General features: G+C 44.5%; 1 protein-coding gene across 2 annotated transcripts in view; it reads left to right on the top strand.

Annotated features, from left to right (window-relative positions):
• Window positions 1–13,213, top strand: part of PSME4 (proteasome activator subunit 4) — a 139,959-nt gene extending 126,746 nt beyond the window's left edge. For both annotated transcript variants that reach the window (XM_088477998.1, XM_088477999.1), the window contains 6 exons: window positions 653–781; window positions 932–1,087; window positions 5,780–5,942; window positions 6,639–6,772; window positions 7,760–7,899; window positions 11,797–13,213. In XM_088477998.1, coding sequence (XP_088334124.1) covers window positions 653–781; window positions 932–1,087; window positions 5,780–5,942; window positions 6,639–6,772; window positions 7,760–7,894 — 717 coding nt within the window. In that variant the 3' untranslated portion in view covers window positions 7,895–7,899; window positions 11,797–13,213. The remainder of the gene's footprint in view (window positions 1–652; window positions 782–931; window positions 1,088–5,779; window positions 5,943–6,638; window positions 6,773–7,759; window positions 7,900–11,796) is intronic.
• Window positions 13,214–20,530: the final 7,317 nt, after the last annotated feature.

Below are 20,530 nucleotides of genomic sequence, written 5' to 3'. Positions count from 1 at the left end.
TGTGCAAAGACGCTAATTAGCAGCTAATTGAGAGCATTTAAGTACCCCAAATAGCTTCAGCAGGGCTATTCAGGGGCATCTACCATGATCCCCAATGTTAGTGCATCTTTGGGTGGTGTCAGGCTGATTTCCCCAAATCTCACAGCACTTTTCACCTGTCTGAGTTTCGCCGAGTCCCGTCCTTTGGAATTGAGTAGGGCGAAAAGCGGGCCGCGCACGAAAAGTTTTCGCCTCCAAAACACGCAAAGTCGGCGAAAAGTATGACAGGCGAAACTTTCCGATTTTTCGTGTCTAACTGAATATGCCCCTTAGATACAAAAGTTCCAACAAATTGCCAGAGAGTCTAGTATACGTCATAGGGCTTACCCCCTATATATAAAACCCTCCAGATAACTGGAGGGTTTTATATATTATATAATTTCTATTTTAGTATACACTCTGACCCACTCCACCTAGCGTCACATACTTTTCTCTTTCCTTGACTACCTGGGGATTTTGCTACTAGAGCCGTCAGTTTTGGGTGTTGTTAGAATCGGCACCTGTGCGCCTGGTTTCTCCCTTTTTGTTGTATACTTTAGAGCTGAATGAGGCAGAAATGACTCTGGCAGTGCAGCCGTATGATAACGTGGTTCTTTTGTATCTGCACTATTAGATTGCACCTGTAGAAAACGACACAAATTATGATGAGCTGAAAAGAGATGCAAAAATGTGCTTATCCCTGATGTCACAAGGCCTACTCTACCCCGAGCAGGTGCCCCTGGCTTTAGATGTACTGAAACAAGTGAGTGACTGTATTAGACACTACAGCAGTTTGTCAGTATTCTTATGTATTGCCTTTGTCTCTTTTTTCCATACTGTCGTGTACCAATAAGTTTCTGTGGAACTTAAAATCCTAATGGACCCCGTTTTATATTGATATTTCCATCTCTAGATCGCGAAGAGCAGTTCCTGGCACGCAAGATACACCGTCTTGACCTACACCCAGACAATGGTCTTCTACAACTTGTTTGTGTTCCTTCACAATGAGGACGCCGTGCAGGGCATCAGGTGGCTGGTCCTGCATCTAATGGATGATGAGCAGCTGGAGGTAATGAATAAACCATGTGCGCTTTAATTAGCCAGTGTGTTATGTTAAGCAAGCGACGAGAAACATTCACATATAGGACAATGTTTCTGCTTATCAGAGATTGAGGTATTTGAGATCTGAGTGTGGGGTGGAGCAGTGTTTCTATGGAGGCGACTGATCTTTGCATGAATCTCTTTTATGGAGACGACGGAGAGAGAATAAAATGTAAAAGGAAATGTTTACCTGATTCTGCAGTCTTTTATTACAGAATTTCGTTGCGAAAAGTCCTTTAGTCACATCCGAATAGTAAAAACAAACCCAGATCTGTATCTACCAATGCTACAGATGTGTCCTCATACACCTAACCTTAATACTCCGCGCAGAGCCACTTACCTGGCATGAGTGAGCAGCCAGGTTCTGTGCTACTCTGCTTGGCATCGGGATACGACTAGGATGCACCAGCAGACTGTGCGGATAAATTTGATATGCCACACCTGTATGTAGACTCAAAAACGCCCGGCGCCAGCAGAGTCTCGCAGGACCTGGGCACGCCGAGAGGGTCTTTTTAGCGCGACTGCAGCAAAGATGTATAAGGACACATCTGTATATCAGGGTATGGGTGGGATAAGCCAAGACTTAAATCAACATATGAAGACTGCCTGAATGTAAATGTGTAACTAAGCTTCTATATATACATATGTAAATATCAAGCTGACACAAAAGAGATGTATTTAACTCCTTTAATAGTCACAGTGCTCTTAGGAGTAAAGTGGTGAGTAATATTGCAGTACAAATGGTTCTAATAGCTAACAAATAATGTTGAAACGTAAAACAGGAATGGGGGGAGAGGGGGGAGCAAACGGGTATGGATGTGGGTATGGAGAGGATGATGAAGGGGGATGGAGAGTAATAGCCTGGGGGTAGGCGTCCCTTGACCCCCCCAAATGTGGCAGTGTATAGAAAATCATTAGTTATAAGTCCCGGTGAGGCCTCACTTACTCTGCTCTTCTTTCGTCTGTCTTCTTGTCGTGAATTGATCCGGACCCTATTCCGATGAACACCGTCCATGTGTTCACCGGCTTGGTCCCTGCAGTTACACCGGGACACGTGTCACTTCTGGCGCCGGGGTATCGCGAGATAACGCGGGCTGTCGTGGCAGGAGTCCCGGTCATTATCTGCGTGCTCTAATTCACCCGATGGTGAGGAGACGTGGATGGATTAGCGGTGTTGGGAGAATTGAGGGTTCTCCCAGGGTGGATGAACGGAAGTCTGAAAGGTGTACTCCGAACGCGTCGTGGCCGTCAGGCCCTTCTCACATCTGTATATCAGAATCCACTATGTAAATCATTGTGATTGGGTGACTCCTTCTAGTTCTGTATTACAAAGTCCTCTTCATACTTACTGGGGAGATTGTAAACGTTCCAGATTATTATTCAACCTTCTAAATAGGACAAGAAGAGAAGTTACCCATAGCAACCAATCTGCTCCTAGCTGTCATTTATCAAGTATATTCGATAAAACAGTGTTTCTCAAGCTTGGTCCTCGGGGCACATTAACAGTCCAGGTTTTAAGGATACCGATGCTTGAACGCTTATTTATCACAAAAAAAACAAAAACAATACAATAAACAATCCTTGCGCCGACACTTTTCCAATGGACTGTTCGAATAATTTCCAATGAAGGACAAAAACTTGGAAGTAACCAAATCTTCATATCAATACGTTTGTTGAAATTCCATTAGTACATGCAAATGAAACACATAATATTGGGTATTAGCAATAATTCAAATAAACTGCTTATAGATGACACCTCTGAACGGAAACCATATAGGAAAACCCTCAAACCGATATCCTCAGGTGTCAGATGGAAAAATTCACACCTCATGTATTGTGAGAATATATAGATGTGAATGCTCACATAAGTGTTACCTAAAAGAAATATAGGTGAATCCCTTCAAGGTTTCTTTGACCCATATGAATAGATGGGATCAGGAAAAGTGCTTACATAAAAGCTTACTTGAGGCAAATATATGATGGACCTATAAAGGTTTCTTTCTCCCTTTTCAAGGATGCCCACATGAAAAAAGAAGAAACTACATATGGTGCAGTAGGTCCATGTAAAAATAATATTTAATGACAAATAACAATAAAAAAACACCATAGAAAAAGTGGGGGTCAGCCCTCGTACCAGATGGATGATAGACAGCATTCACATAATATGCCCAATAACGCAGGATAGATGGATGGAACCCGGGTATTCCACTGCTGTAGGTGCATAGAATTGACCAGCCTTAGGTACTCAGGTGAACCTCCACTGCCACTCCTCCTAACATGTTTCGACACCTTCGGGTGTCTTTTTCAAAGTAAAGTGGTAGACTAAAAGCAGACTTTAAATACCCGTGTACCGGAAGTGCGGTACCGGAAGTCAATGTACGCGATGTACACGGGGAGCCTAAATGGATAAAAAAAGCTAGCCTGATATTCAGGCATGGTTTACCTTCCATCCGCGACCACGGCCAACTAAGGTGCATCACTCCATGGGCCACCGAGGCGGCCGAAGACAACACACCCGCAGACGCAATGTAAGCGGCCTGTAGTGTTCAATAAAGTTTATTGAAATCACGTGATCTAAATCACGTGATCTAAACCACGTGATAGCTGATCATATGATCGGAGAAGGCAAAATCCGGTTGCTATGGACACCTAACAACAATAGCAATACCCAGGCTCCTTTACTTATTTATCACAAGTTATTTATATAGCGCACACATTCCGCAGCACTTTACAGAGAATATCTGCCCATTCATATCAGTCCCTGCCCCAGTGGAGCTTACAATCTATATTCCCTACCACATGTACACACACATACACACTAGGTTTAATTCGTTTTTGTTGGGGTCAGTTAACCTGCCTGTATATTTTTGGAGTGTGGGAGGAAACCGGAGCACCCGGAGGAAACCCACGTAAGCACAGGGAGAATAAGATGTTTAAATGAAAATAACGGAGGTACTAGTTAAGTCACCTGTGTTAAAGTATAGCTATCCTTAAAACCTGGACTGTTAGTGTGCCTTGAGGACCGAGGTTGGGAAACACTGCTATAAAATGATAGGTAAAGGCTGATTGGTTGCTATGGATTTGATACATCTCATCCTATAGAACAATAAAGTGAATACAGTTTGGAAGCTATGCTTAGGTCTAAACGTTCCCCATACATGCACAAGAGGGAATAGCTCAGTAACGCACAGACTTGATACATTTCTGGCTTCTCTGAGACAAATGTCGAATTCCCCAGTGATTGTGTTCATTTTACAGCCAGGCCTCCTCTCATTCTGCCGCCGCGTCCACACCTCATGTTTCATTTATTAACGTGGTCCCAGAGTGGGGCCGGCAAATTGTCAGCAGAATATCCGACATACTTCTTCACTTCGAGCCTTTGACAATTCTTAATCAGTCTGATCACATTTTAATAATGCGCGACGGACGTGCAAATGAGCTTATTGTCAGGTTGGTCTATTTAATTAGAACAGTACTTGCCGTTACACTTGCTGATCCGCGCGGCTCTAGAACATTATGTTCAAGGAGATAATTTGCAGTAATGTGGCACATTACATGCAGCGTGCCGGTCACTGAGCAGATGCAGCTCACTGTTTACATTTCAACGTGTAACAATATGTACTCGTTAAATATGTGGCCTCTTATTAACGAGGATTAATCAGCGACGCGCTTAACCCTTTAATTGCAGAGAGCTTATCAGCTGTGCGCTGCTTAAAGCCAAAACTTCTTGTGTGACACAGGTGCTTGCAATATCTGAGAGGGGTCCTCAGGTGTAGTCCCAGGATCTGCTTCTGCGGTTCCCAGAGTGTCCGATATTTTTATTGGGGAAATTACTATTGGTTACCAAAAAAAAATGTCATGCAGGGACTTTGGCTCCCAAAAAGGCCAGCGCACTCAGCCCCAGCTAGGAATAGAGCAGCCAGAATCTGGCTCTGGAAACCGAGGTGCACATTTAGGCTCATTGGAGTTTATGCTGTGACTTTATAGTTTTGCTCTTTATATTAAGACCCGTTGTTGGAATTTATCTAATGACTTTTAAAAAATGAAGTTTTGTTGAGCTTTTTGAGCAATCTAACAGTAGTGGGGCCAGAAAAATAAATAGGGGTCTATGTACTAAGCCACGGAGAGAGAGAGAAAGTGAACGGAGATAAAGTGCCAACCAGTCAGCTCCTAACTGTCATTTTTAAACTTATGGCCAGATGTACGAAGCTCTGAGAAGTGATAAAGTGCAGAGTGATAAGCCACCAGCCACTCAGCTCCTAACTGTCATGTCACAGGCTGTGTTTGAAAAAATGACAGTTAGGAGCTGATTGGCTGGTAGCTTATCACTCTCCATTAGTACATCTGGCCCACAGCCTGTCACATGGCAGTTAGGAGCTGATTGACTGGTACTTTTATCTCCATTCACTTTATCTCTTTCCAAGGCTTAGTATATCTACCCCATAGCATGTTAAACGGCACAAACGTGTATAGGTATTAACAGCGAACATTGGTGGCTTGAGTCAAAAAAGAGCATATATGTACATCTCCATACAGTTTGATAGAAACCAAACTTTGACTACCCGCAAATGAGGGGAGGGGAGAAAGTGTAAGGACTTTCGTATTCCACCTGTACCCTCATTTCTTCTTCACATGAGATTTGTGTGACCTCCTCTTTTAGGTGAGAGAAATGGCCGCCACCACGCTAAGTGGCCTATTACAGTGCAACTTCCTATCCATGGATGTTTCTATGCAAGCACACTTTGAGCAGCTCTGCAAGACGAGACTTCCCAAAAAACGCAAGAGGGACCTGGGTGTTGCTGTGGACACTATACCTTCAGCAGGTGAGGTTACAGAATGGGAACCTTTAAAATCGGTGTCTAGTAGTTTCTACTTTACATTTAACAGCTGGTGTGGTCCGGTCTGTCTCCTTCAAGAGCAGCGTTCATAAGTGCAGAATTGCTGCCGGTGGAACACACTTATGTAGAGGTGGGGTCACCCCCCCCCCCCCCCCCCCTGTCACACCAGGACAGTTTTAAGCTTTGATCTCATTGTATATTGTTCCCAGTGAGACTGGGGTTCAGTGATCCCTCTTCACATTAGTGTGCCGTCATAACAGGAATTCGGTGCTTATGAAGGCTACACTAGGGTAGCTGGAAACCTGCTTGTGTGAGACCAGCTTTTGTATCATCCGGGCACAACCACCACCACCTTCAGAATAATATTCTAAACCATTTTAAAATTAAATATATGACTGAATCATGGAGGTTGCTTGGGAACGGCAAAAAAACAGTATAAAACTAGTCTGATTCTGCTGAGACTTCAGTATATTAATCAATAATTGCAGCAACATATTATCTTATGTTCCTGTATGCCTATAGCCAAAATACATGATGCTGTAGAATAGTGCCCAAGACAGTCATTGTTACAATTCGCTCTTACGCTTGGTGTTGCCTTTATGGGTGAGGGAGCCTCAGGCCAATCGCTGTTTTCTATGAACAACAATAAGTATTTCCATTGTACTGTCTTTCTCTGTGCAGATCTAGTAAAACGCCACGCTGGTGTTCTAGGACTCAGTGCTTGTATCTTATCCAGCCCATACGATGTACCTACATGGATGCCACAGCTGCTGATGGACCTCAGCGCACATCTCAACGACCCACAGCCCATAGAGGTAATGTCCCAGGTTCAACGCCAACCTCATTATGCTAGATTAATTTGTGCTTAATGTACACAATCTCTTTAAAATTGTAAAAGCTGTAAAAATTAACATGTACGACTGATATACTGTGGTGAAAAAAAGTGGAATCCCAGGAGACCATGCAGCAACCTGATCCCCGTTTTAGCTCCGTCTCCCGTCCCCTCCTGCACAAAAGTAAACAACCTATTTGCCTCGATGTAGAAATTGGATCATTTCGTTCACATTGACTGTTATGTATCAAATGTGGTAATTACTGCACAGTGCTAACACTGAAGATTAATTTATGAAAAGAGCTCAGGGGGGGTTTCCGAAGCCTCACTGCATCATGTGCCTTGTGACTGTGGTCGCCTGCTAGTCATATAAAATCTGAAAATGATCAATCGCTAATATCGGTTTCAATAAACAAACTATGTAGAAAAGTAAATGTTCAAACTGCTTTTTATAGCCTGACCCATTTGTTATGGGATTGCTGCTTTACCTTCTTTCCCTTATGTGCTTATTCCCGTAGCTGTGTTTTGTCCCTTCATTCTCATGGTCGTGTTCCTTCTATGATTTTTCAAATAGAAACTGGAAATATGTTGGGTATTTTTGGGTCTGTGAACCTGCAAAAAGAAATGTGTGCTTACACCATTGCATAGACACAATGTAGCAAAAGCAGGCTGTAATAACAGTATATTAGTAAGTAATGGTGCGTACACACGGGGCGATCGATAATGATATCGTTGAGCGATCTCCCGGGTGTACTGGATTATCGATCATCCAGCACACCACCAACCCACCAATGACAGCCAACATCGCGGGTCCCTATAGTAACCTGGTCGTTGGAGGCACCGAAAAATGAACGAGAAAGATATGATCGATATCGTTCATATCATGCATTTTAATCGTACCGTGTGTACGCACATTGAGTAAAAATGTAAGCAATCCTTTGTCTACCTACAAATCTCTGTTTGTTTTCAGATGACCGTGAAGAAAACCCTATCTAATTTCCGGAGGACACACCATGACAATTGGCAGGAGCACAAGCAGCAATTTACTGATGATCAGCTAGTGGTTTTGACCGATCTCTTGGTATCTCCTTGCTACTATGCATAACAAAGGTGAGAGGTGTTTTTTTTGTTTTGTTTTTTTTTTTAGAGCAAGTGAACCCTTTTTGTAGCAGATTTCCCCTATTTTACAGATTTTCTCTGCTAATCGCAGCCCGGACTGGCAGACCCAGGGAGAAAAGACGCCTCCCCCTGGGGCTGCCCGTCCTGTGTGTGACTGGCAGGTGGCGCTTCCAGTGGGAAGCCACCTCCAGTCATATTGTAGCCAGTGCGGTCACGGACTGCATTCACTCACTGAGGTGGCAGATTTTACTGTGGGGGCTGCCTCTCTGCCGCCACTAGGTAAAATCCAACACTAATAACATATAAAACATACAGCCATCTGTAATTACAACAATAATGTATCATTGGAACATTACAGTCTAAACACACAGGTGGAAAGGAGCGAGAATGCAGTCTTCAACACCATACCTCCTTATCAGAGGACAGGAGCTCGATTGCATGCGACTACCTGTTCCAAAATCGCATCATTAAGGTGCATACACACGGTCAGATTTGTCAGATGAACGACTGAACGATTTGAGTCATGAACGATTTTTGACTGCAGTAAAATGAATGTAATCGTCCAAATCTGACTTCAAACACATCAGATGTCAGATATCGTTATCTGACAAACGGGAACGCGCATCGTTCAAACATGTCAGATTTTCCTACAGATATGAACGATTTTTAAAATAGTTATTGTTTCGATCTGAAAAAAAATCTGACCGTGTGTATGCACCATTAGACTTCATGGGTGAGATTTACCAGATCAGGGGGAGAGAGTACCAACCAATTCGCTTCTAACTGTCATGTGACAGGCTGTGCTAGAGAAATGACAGAAGCTGATTGGTTGGTACTTTCTCTCTTCAAGATTTGATAACTCTTCCCCCCCCCCCCCCCCCCCCAAATGTGAAAAGCACTAGAGTTAAACTGTGGCTAGTGAGATTTACACTATTATTTACATTTCTAAATCTAAACAGACACATGAGAAGTGCTAGGGTGTAAGAAACACGTTATGAATAATATCTACATTGGGATACATATATCTGGAGGAACAAGGGTTATGCCACATATATAGTAGCTCCTACATCATGTATTTTAATACGCTCCACTTTTGGACTGCAAACAAAAATGCCCGATTAGGGTATCGCTACTGGTGTTCCGATGCCGTTGCAGTGGCACTTTGTGGGCTTCGCTCGCCGTTCACTCCTTATTGAATTACCTACTGGTGACAAATTGGCATGCTACTACAATATAGTCAAAAGGAGGCAAGACATAATAAAACAAGTAGCCTTAACTGGTTATTGCTTTAATGTAGTCAGGTCCATAAATATTGGGACATTGACAGAATTTTCATATTTTGTCCTCTATTCACCACCACAATGGCTTTAAAATTAAACAAACAAGATGCGATTTAACTGCAGACTTTCAGATTTAATTTGAGGGTAATTACATCCAAATCAGGTGAACGGTGTAGGAATTACAACGGTTTCCCACTTTTTTTCCCACTTTTTAAGGGGCCAAAAGTAATGGGACAAACTAAACAATCCTAAATCTAACTTTCACTTTTTAATACTTTGTTGCAAATCCTTTGCAGGCAATTACAGCCTGAAGTCTGGAACGCATAGACATCACCAGACGCTGGGTTTCATCCCTGGTGATGCTCTGCCAGGCCTCTACTGCAAATGTCTTCAGTTCCTGCTTGTTCTTGGGGCATTTTCCCTTCAGTTTTGTCTTCATCAAGTGAAATGCATGCTCAATCGGATTCAGGTCAGGGGATTGACTTGGCCATTGCATAACATTCCACTTTTTAGCCTTAAAAAACTCTTTGGTTGCTTTTGCAGTATGCTTCGGGTCATTGTCCATCTGCACTGTGAAGCGCTGTCCAATGAGTTCTGAAGCATTTGACTGAATATGAGCATATAATATTGCCCGAAACACTTCAGAATTCATTCTGCTGCTTTTGTCAGCAGTCACATCATCAATAAATACAAGGGAACCAGTTCCATTGGCAGCCATACATGCCCACGCCTTGACACTACCACCACCATGCTTCACTGATGAGGTGGTATGTTTTGGATCATGAGCAGTTCCTTTCCTTCTCTTCTCTTCCCATCACTCTGGTACAAGTTGATCTTTGTCTCTTCTGGAACAACATCCTATTGACAGATCTGTAATGGCTTTTTTAGATGTTGTTTGGCAAACTCTAATCTGGTCTTCCTGTTTTTGTGGCTCACCAATGGTTTGCATCTTGTGGTGAACCCTCTATATTCACTCTTGTGAAGTCTTCTTTTGATTGTTGACTTTGACACATATACATCTACCTCCTGGAGAGTGTTCTTGATTTGGCCAACTGTTGTGAAGGGGTTTTTCTTCACCAGGGAAATAATTCTTTTGTCATCCACCATAGTTGTTTTCCGTGGTCTTCCGGGTCTTTTGGTGTTGCTGATCTCTCCGGTGCATTCTTTCTTTTTAAGAATGTTACAAATAGTTGATTTGGCCACACCTAATGTTTTTGCTATCTCTCTGATGGGTTTGTTTTGATTTTTCAGCCTAATGATGGCTTGCTTCACTGATAGTGACAGCTCTTTGGATCTCATATTGAGAGTTGACAGCAACTGATTCCAAATGCAAATGTCACACCTAGAATCAACTCCAGACCTTTTACCTGCTTAATTGATAATGAAATAACGAGGGAATAGCCCACACCTGTCCATGAAATAGCTTTTGAGTTGATAGTCCCATTACTTTTGGCCCCTTAAAAAGTGGGAGGCACATATTGAAACTGTTGTAATTCCTACACCGTTCACCCGATTTGGATGTAATTACCCTCAAATTAAATCTGAAAGTCTGCAGTTAAAGCACATCTTGTTTGTTTCATTTCAAAACCATTGTGGTGGTGAATAGAGGCCAAAATCTGAAAATTCTGTCAATGTCCCAATATTTATGGACCTGACTGTATGTATTGTGTCTTAATTTTTACCACGCAGCCTGTAGTGCCTGAATGTGCCCACAGGAGAACATTGCCACTATTTGCTCTAGTTGTGTTACATGCGTACTGTATATGGATAGTTTCACCTTTGTAGGATGTATGCTGATGCTCACATTTAGTGTGACACGCATCGGCTCCCATATCATTCATAGATGTGGCAGTTGGTCACTTTAATAGCAATGGATTAGGTATTCTTCTAAATTGTATGGGATTTGTCTACTTACTGCTAAATCCTTTTCTCTGAATCCATCTGGGGTCACTGCTCACCATGGTTTACTTGAGGGGATCGAAGGAGCTGTCACTTAATACAAACTATAGCTTTAAGACAAAAGTGCCTCCTCTATGGTCTTAAGTACATACAACTTTTTAAGAAGCCAAGGGACAATAACAGAGCATAAATAGCAGTATGGTTTAAAAACAAACAAAACAAATCTTAGTCGAAGGAAGAAGGGTCTGGTTTACACAGCAGCCCCAGCAAGTAGGCCCAGCTCCCATGGGCACTAAAAAAACACTGAAGACAAGCGGTTGCAGGGGGGAGGAGCTTCTGTCTTAAAGAGCCAGCTCCTTCAATCCCCTCAAACAGCCCTAGATCTCCCTACATAATGCCAGTAAATGAAAAAGATAATTACATCATACTTAAAGAAGGTTCTGTCGTTCATAGAAAACAATAAAAAAATCTAATAGTAAAATAAGTGTTATTCCATCTAAAAACAATACAATGCATAAAGAAATAGTTAAATAAAGTCAACAGCATGGTTACTTTTACTACTTTTACGCCATCAGCACAGTCCATACAGCAATCCCTGCTTGTACTAATAAATTCCTCGAATTCTATCTTACACCATTTATTTTTCCAGAACAAATAACATTAATGTTGTTGTTTTTTTTGTTTGTTTTTTTTCTCTTCTTCTTCCTAGTTCACCATAGAAATGAATAAAGAGTGTGACATGAAGGATGGTTCAGATCTATCTCAAGTACAACTTTTAATTTCGGACTTCCACCTGCCCAAATAGATGGAATTTTATTTTATAAAATTTTTTTTTTTTTTTAGGTCATGGTAGAAGCCAGGCATCCGCGCAATTTTAATTGATGAGTGACATATTTGTTTGTGAAAGGTTGACGTGCATCGAATGATTTCATTGCTAGACCTGTGATAACAGTAAGACTAGGCTGTATACATATTTTTGCCACCTAACACAGGGACACAATAGAATTTTTATTTTAAGTTTTTTTTTCTTTTGCAAATGTTACATAACTGTATAAACTGTAGAAACATTGCAGTAGTAAAGCATTGTACAGATAACCTTTTACATGAAATTGGTTTGTAAAGACTCACTTTGCGGACATTTAAGCTGAGCAAAGGCTTTGTATCAGGTGAAATGCCATATTTTTGTGTTTTTAAATTATTTTCAATAATAATTTTATTATGTATTTTTTATTTTTTTTTGGCTTAGTAAAAAAAAAAAGCACTGGCATTGGTTTCATTTAATGTGTGTGTACTGGTATGGGATCTCTTATCCGGTTGCTGGTTATCCAGAATACGCAGACAAATGGATTTCGGCGTAAATAGTGAGTGTTGAACAGTGGTTATGTCATACACAGATGTGATCACCAGGTGTCGCACTAATAAACAGTCTAATGAGTGGTGGTAAGAGGGGGAGAGGGGAAATGTAGGAAGGGGTGTGCGAGCAATGCACTCGGAGTGTAGCCACGCCCCCTCATGTGACGTCATGTGTTAGGGGGCGGGGCTGGCAGGAGCCCTGCTCTGACACTGAATATGGGGGGTGGGGGGAAGGTGGAGTTAATTGTAAAATGTCATTTAGTATATAGGCCTGATACTTATTACAGGGAACCAACTTATTCAAAAAGCTCCAGGTATTGCAGGTAATAGATCTCATAACGGTATGTGTGTGTGGATGATTGTGTGTTTGTGTGTGTGTATATATATATATATGTGTGTGTGTATATGTATATATACACGCACTCATAGCGTCTGCATTTTTTGTTCTGCAGCAATACTTTCATTTCCTGTGCTATACTTCTGTTGCCGATATCATATGTTGCAAGGTAACTTGTACAGGGTAATAATTCTCATTTTTGGTGAACTCCGTATCCCTCTTATAAGACGTGTACTGTGTTCATTGGAAATGCACTATTTGAATTGCATACATGCTGAGCAAGTGACCCAGTGATACATTAAGCACAGCGGAGTACTAGTGCAGTATTTACCAGATGTCAGCACACAGGTGTAACCACTGTATAGCGTAGTGCCAAAACTGTTATTTCAATTGTACACTTAGTTTATTTTAAAACCCAATAAACTGGTTGTTTGTACCACTGTCTCCTTTTGTATTTTCTGATACATGTCTTACATCGCGCAGGGCCGAAACTAGGATTTTTGTCACCTGGGGCAAGACAGTAATTTGGTGCCCCCCCTCGTAATTCCTCCATAGTAATGCCCCCTTCAGCAGTGCACCTTTAGTAGTGCCCCCTGAGGTAATTCCCCTGTAGTGCCCTTTTGGCAATGCCCCTGTAGTGCCCTTTTGGCAATGCCCCTGTAGTGCCCTTTTGGCAATGCCCCTGTAGTGCCGGTTTTTACACAAAAAAAAAACCAAAACAATACTTACCTTAAACCCCGCTCCTGCGTCTGCCGCCGCCCGGTCCGTCCGGCGGCTCCGCGGAACTATGGGAGAGACTTCATGATGTCTCTCCCATAGTGCCCGGGCCATGGGGAGAGCCGGAAGCTGGAGAGAAGGAGCCCGGACGCCCGCTGGTAATAACATCTAAGCGGGCGTCCGGCTTGGAGCCTCCCTGCGGCGCCAGGCTGGAGGACACTGGCGCTGGGTGCAGCTGCTAAAGAGAGCTTCTTCCTAACATAAACTAAATGGATACAAAAAGCAGAAGTTGCTGTGCTATTAGTTACAACCAAATTGATTTGCATGACAACATGGATATAAAGAAATTAGAGGGGTTTTTTTGTTTAATAAACTGGCATTGCACAAAAACAGTGTAATAAAATGAATTATTCCAGCTCAAAAAACGTACAATAATAACACATCTGTGACACTCAGAAAACTTGAGTTCAAGTGAATTGACAAATGATCCTTCAGTAAAACCTAGGACATTGCTACCCTAGTTCAAAGCTGTTACATGACAGACCACTGCCAGGGCCGCCATCAGGGGGGGGGGGGGGGGGACTGCCACGCCCCCAGTCCCAGGCCCGGAGAGAGAGAGGGGACCCGGGTGGCAGCGGCAAGGAAAGTCATCAGCGCTGCGGCATGTAAATACTGGAGCTGGCCGTGAGCCAATCATAGCTTGCAGAATGGCAAGCAATCAGAGCAGCCTCTCCTGATTGGCTGCTGTTACGCGAGCTGTGATTGGCTCGCGTCCGGCTCCAATTACAGCTCGCGGAACGGAAGGCAATCAGAAGCGGCTGCTCTGATTGGCTACCGTTCTCCGAGTTATGATTGGCCAATGGCCAGCTCCATAGCTCACATGCCGCAACGCTGATGCTTTCTCTCCCTGTCTGCCACCCAGTGCATTCTTCACCCCTCTCTCTCAGGACAGGAAGTGCTATGAAAAGAGCAGGTAGGTTGATCCTGCCTTGTGCCCCCCGCGAGTCCAGCCAGCCTTACCTGCACTGCCCCCTTAGTCCAGCCAGCCTGCCCACCTCGCCTTCCCTGCACTGTTCCCCCAGTCTAGCCAGCCTTCCCTGCACTGCCCCCTAGTCCAGCCAGCCATCCTGCCTTCTGTGCACTGTCCCCCCCAGTCTAGCCAGACTTCCCTGCACCCCCCCATTCCAGCCAGCCAGCCATCCCTGCCTGCTCCCCCAGTCCAGCCAGCCTGCCTTCCCTGCCCAACCCCAAATCCAGCTAGCCTGCCTGCCTACTTTCTCTGCCCCTCCCCCAGTCTAGCCAGCCGTCACTAAACCCCTTTCCCAGTCCAGCCAGCCTTCCTTCCCTGACCACTGCACCCCTGTCCAGCCAGCCCTCTAGTTTAGCCAGCCTACCTTCCCTGCCCCTCCCTCAATCCAGCCAGCCTTCCCTGCGCCCCTACCGCCTCCTAGTCCAGCCAGCTAGCCTGTTTTCCCTGCTTCAGTCCAGTCAGACTTCCCTGCGGCCCCCCCATCTCCAGCCTGCCTGCCTTCTCTGCCTTGCCTCTCCCCTAGTCCAGCCGGCCTTCCCTGCCCTTTGCCCTCCTCGACCAACCAGCCTTCCCTGCTCTATGCCACCCCAGTTCACTCTTGCCAGCCCAGTACCCCCACTTGTCCAGCTTTCCCTGCCCTGTGTTCCCCAGTAATATCCATCCTTCCCTGCCCTTTACCCCCTCCCACCATGTCTAGCAACTCTGGTTTATGCACCAATTGATGCACCACCACCGAAGTAGCTCCACAGCTCCACCTATGTCTGCCCTATACCCCAGGGGGCCCTGCCTATTTTGTCAGTACCGGAAGACACTTAATAGGTACTTGCGGGTCCCCAGGTTCTGCATTCTGGCACTGGAGATGGGGGATTGTCTCCTTGGACATCCAGGAAGCCTGTTTGCATATTCCTATCCAGCACAGTTACCAGCTCTTCCTCAGGTTTGCGGTCCGGTAAGAACATTTCCAATTTCAAGCATTGTCAATTGGTCTTTACACGGCTCCTTATGTCTTCATGAAGGTCATGGCAGCTCATTTACGGCACAGGTATCGGGAGTCTACCTTATCTGGACCAACCTACTTATGCTCACCCAATCACCGTATGTCCTCAGGGAACACATACGTCTCACAATTAGATATTCTCCAGTCTCTCATATGGATCAATTGGAAGAAATCCTCCTTGGCTCCATTGCAGGAGATGTTCCATCTGGGAGCCTTGCTGTATTTCAAAGTTCAAAACTTAGTGACCCTACAGGCCAAGATTTGCAAGTTCTTATGTCATCGCCAATTGTCAATACACTATTGCATGCAAATCCTGGGCTCAATTGTCTCCATCTTAGACATGGTAGAGTTTGCCCAGTTTCACTCCCGGCCTCTTCAGATGGAAGTTCTGACCCAGTGGAATGTCCCATCGGCAGCTCAAGTCACAATCATTCATCCTCTCTTGGGAGGTCTGGTAGTCCCTCTTGTGGTAGCTTCAGGGGTACCACTTAGAGGCTGCCCCTTTTGGATTCAGAACTGGGTCCTCCTCACCACCGACGCAAGTCTTCACGGGTGGGGGGTAGCAACTTGTCAACAGACCTTTCAGGGTCGGTGGATGGCTCAGGAGAGCCGGCTGACTATCAACATTTTGGAACTCAGAGCGGTATTCAGAGCTCTTTGCCTAGTTCTACTGTTTCTCCAGCATCGTCTGGTCAAGGTACAGTCTGTCAACTCACCAGCCATCGCCTACAGGGCGACAGTCGCAGTGCCATGATGGAGGTGAGTGTCTTTCTCAATTGGGCAGAACGTAATCTTTCGGCTCTGTCACGATATTTATCCCCGGAGTCCAGAATTGAGAAGCTGTCTTCAACAGCTGCCAGGAGATTCATTGAGATGCCTTGCAGCTCCAAGTTTCTCCGTGGGGCTTGCCTGACATCGACTTGATGGCGTCTTGGCACAACCACAAGCTGCCGAGGTACTGCTCATGCACCAGGGATCCGGGAGCTCTTCTGGTGGACACTTTTTAGCGGTTCGGTGGACCTTCCATCTCATGTACATTTTTCCTCCGATCTTGCTGATTCCGTGGAGCCTCTGCAAGTTGAAGTGGGAAGGCAGCACCGTGATCCTTGTAGCCTCCGAGAGGCCGCGACAAGCTTGGTTCGCGGATCTCTTAGGCCTCTTCATCGACGATCCACTGCCTCTTCCTCTGTGGACGGATCCATCCTGAGAGCTAAGGGGTTAGCTCCAGATCGGTCCCTGACTTTCAAGCACATGATTATTCGCCGGAGGAGGACTCTTTTGGATGTTGTGTGGGTCCTCTGGAAATATGTGGACAAGACCCAGGGATCTCCGTAATACAGAGTGCCTGATTCAGCATGGATCGCTATCCTGCTTATACGCACGCAACTGCATTGCTAATATCAGCGGTTCTATTTAATTGTATACATTCACATTGCATACGCAACCTGACATAAGGACGCCCACTTTCTCCTACTCACATCCGTATACTAGGGCAACATAGCAAAACAATTGGTAACATCGGACCCATGCGCACAGTTAAGGAAGCCCAGAGCTTGCTCAGGGATAGCTAACTTCTGCACATGCTATGAGACCTCAAGAGGCGTCAGGTATCGCAGTGGCTAATTTATGCACGCCCATGCAATGGCGTTGAAACGCACTGGCACGCCTGCATTCGCCTGACACCCCCCCCCCCCCCCCCCTGTCACCACCAACAAACTCCAGTTCCTGTCAATCACTCTGCTTTGGGTCTGCGTAGCCTCTGCAAATGTAGTTTCAGTCGCAATTAATAGTTTGCATACTGCGATGCATGCGCAGAATGCAACAATTGACCGATTGCGTGCATGTTGGCAACTGCGTTCCTTGCTGAATCAGGCCCAGAGTCCCTTTGTCCTCTATGACTTTCACAAATGGGCCTGCCCAGCTACGAAGCGGACTTTGGCCAGATGGCTCCGTTTGACCATCCGCCACTCTTACGCTGTGGTGATCCATCCTGACCCAGCAGTGTTGACAGCTCATTCCACCAGGTCATTGGGAATTTCTTGGGCAACTCGAAGTGGCACAGCTATGTAAGATGGCCACATTGTCCTCTGCCCATACATTTATTAAATCCTATTCATTTGACACCTACACTTCCGCAGACACTGCTTTCGGGCAAAGGGTTTTCATCGCAGCTTAGGAGCATCCCCTCAGGGGAATAGCTTTGGCACATCCCACTGTCCAAAGCCCGTGTCCCCTATGGAGTGATGAAGAAAAGGAGGATTCAACCAGGTAAGAACATAAATCTTTTTTTTCAAAATCCATAGGGACACAGGCCGTCCACCCTGACACACCCGGCTTGTGGGGTTTTGCTTGGCACAAGCCGGGTGTTTGGACCAGTGTGTGTGTGCGCCGGTCTTCGTTCTCCTTCTTCTCGCTCTTACCATGGGCTTGCTAACTTAACTGGCCTTAAGTTTGGGGTATAGACAAGGAGCCTAGGCTGCTGGGCGAAAAAAGTTAACTGTTTGGTGCCCTGACTCCTACTCACAGCCTATACTTACTGTCTAAAGTCTGTGTCCCCGATGGATCTTGAAGAAATGGATTTAATTAGGTAAAAACCTAAATCTCCTTATTTCAGTGTTGGAACAGCAGAAAGGTTTGGGTTTTTACTTTATTCTCTTTCTGGTCCATAAATCGGATGGTTCCTTTTGACCTATTCTAAACCTGAAATCCATGAAAATGATGAGTTCATGGTCATTTAGGATGCATTCTTGCAGTTTCACATCTGAAAAGGGTCATGTGGAGTCTCATCCCTTTCAGTTTTGGGCCCTACTTTTTCACCTGTGCTACAGCACCGAGTGTGTTTCCCAAGATCAAGGTGATGGTGGCAGCCCTTCTCAAACCTCCTGATCAAGGTGGACTCCTGCTGCAGGTGTATGTACTTAAAACAGCCCAGACCTCAGAATTACATATGATGCCTTGATAAAGCGCGTTTGCTTTCAGGAGGTATTGACTGTTGGAACCATGTGCTGCATCCTTTGGAAGACACATGATCTTTTTCAAATGTATATTTTTTATATATTTTATAGAGTTGTAGGAACCGGACCTTCTGTAATAAAGTCCTACTTACTTTCAAGTCACTGCCAGCCTTCCCCTGGTCAATTCTTTTTTATTTTTATTTTTTATATTTATATAATATATATATGCTTTTTTTATGAAATCATTTTCTTATCTGGTATACGAATAAACACTACTATTAGCATGTATCCGTGATGCAAGAATCCTTTGAGACGGACATTCATGTTCCAGATACTGTGAGTAGCGGTACGCACCATTATATTCTCTTTGAAAAAGATGCTGTTAGGCTCATAAAAGGTTTCTTTCAGAGTGTAAGTGAGGTACACCACCTCCACCTAATGTCAATCATCGGGTATACTATCGCAGATTGTTGAACGAAACCTGGAACCTTTTTTATAAGTGTAAGGGGTAAATTTACTAAGAATCGAGATGCCAATCGCGGGTGATTTTAAGGGTTGATTTTCATCTCGCAAATTAATTAAAGGTAAAGTTGGGTGAGAGAGAGATTTCTCTTCTGACTCGTAATACTCAGGGGAGATGGCTAACTCGAATCAACTCACCATCCGGTAAATCAGAAGTACTTTTCACCTAAAATATATATCTCTCAAGTTTACCAAGAATCAGGTGAGATGACAGCAAACTCTCTGCCAAATTGAAGTTTTAAACACTCACCTCCTGAGCTGCGAGTTTGCCAGAAACATACACAAATCAGGGTGATTTGTGTTTCTTCTCCTGTAATTAGTTATTTTTTTTTTTTTTAAATGACATAGGGTGCCCCACCCCAAAAGTCTAACCAGCCCCTTACTTGTCAGCCTGCCCTGTACCTAAACTTATGGGGAACAAAAATGAGTAGGGTTTCACCGTAATTTAGGTACCAGCACCATGCTGCAGGGCCAGTTCTGGTTTTAAATATAGGTGGAAAAAAATTGCGTAGGGGTCCCCTATATTTAAAACCAGCACCAGACCAAACCGACCAGGGTGTGATGTCACAGCTCGGAGACCCTATTATCGGGTCACCAGGGCCAAAGCATTATCACCCCAAGCCAGGGAACTCAGGGGAGGTGGGACCCCTGAAAAAAGGGGTCCCTCCTCTTCCAAAACCCCAGGTTTGGTCTGAAGCCTGGGGCTCTTTCCCGCATTCCTGGGCTATGGGTATGGGGGTAATATTGTGTAAAATCAAAGAAAACTATTGTATTTAACAGTAGAACTACAGGTGCAAGCATGCCTGCCCTTTGGCACTTGTGAAACTACAAGTGCCAGCAGGTGACCAGCACCCGTACCCCCACTGTAAAATAAAGTTAAATAAAGATAGTACAGCAGCCAGACCCTTCATCTTTAACCCAGAAGTCTTCCAGCATATTGTGGACAGTTGAGGCAGTCAGCCGGATGTTGTAATGATGGCTTCCTACCGTAGTTGAACCACAAGGTGGAGTGCTACTGCTACAGTGCAAGTGAATGACCTGTCCGTCCATTGGAACTTCCATGTGGTTACCAGTCACCTCGATTAGCAATGCTTTTGCCAATGCTCAATAAGACATTCAGTAAATTCTGGTAGGTCATGGTATGAAGACATTTAAACATGGCAGAGGGCCCATTGTGGCACCTGCTTCCAACACTAAGGGGTCTATGTACTAAGCCTTGGAGTGGGAGAAAGTATATGGGGATAAAGTACTGGCCAACCAGCTCCTAACTGTCATTTTTCAAACACAGCCTGTAAAGTGACAGGAAATGATAAGTTGGTACTTTATCTCTGTCCACTTTATCTCTATCCAAGGCTTAGTACATAGGACCTAACAGATATAAGGGCCTTTCTTCGCAATAGAATACCTTGATTTAGCTTTAACAGTGTGGCTGTTAAAGCTGAAAGGGTTTTTCTGACCGTGTGGTTCAGACCATCTCAAGGCAATGAACCGGTTTCGTTCACGTAGTTATGAAGTTTGCTGGCGATTCATGTT

This window comes from Taudactylus pleione, unplaced genomic scaffold (genome assembly GCF_031769625.1).
Source record: "Taudactylus pleione unplaced genomic scaffold, aTauple2 ptg000206l, whole genome shotgun sequence".
In the NCBI taxonomy this organism is placed as follows: domain Eukaryota; kingdom Metazoa; phylum Chordata; class Amphibia; order Anura; family Myobatrachidae; genus Taudactylus; species Taudactylus pleione.
The sequence above is the reverse complement of the archived record's forward strand: the minus strand, read 5'-3'. Positions and strand labels throughout refer to the sequence as shown.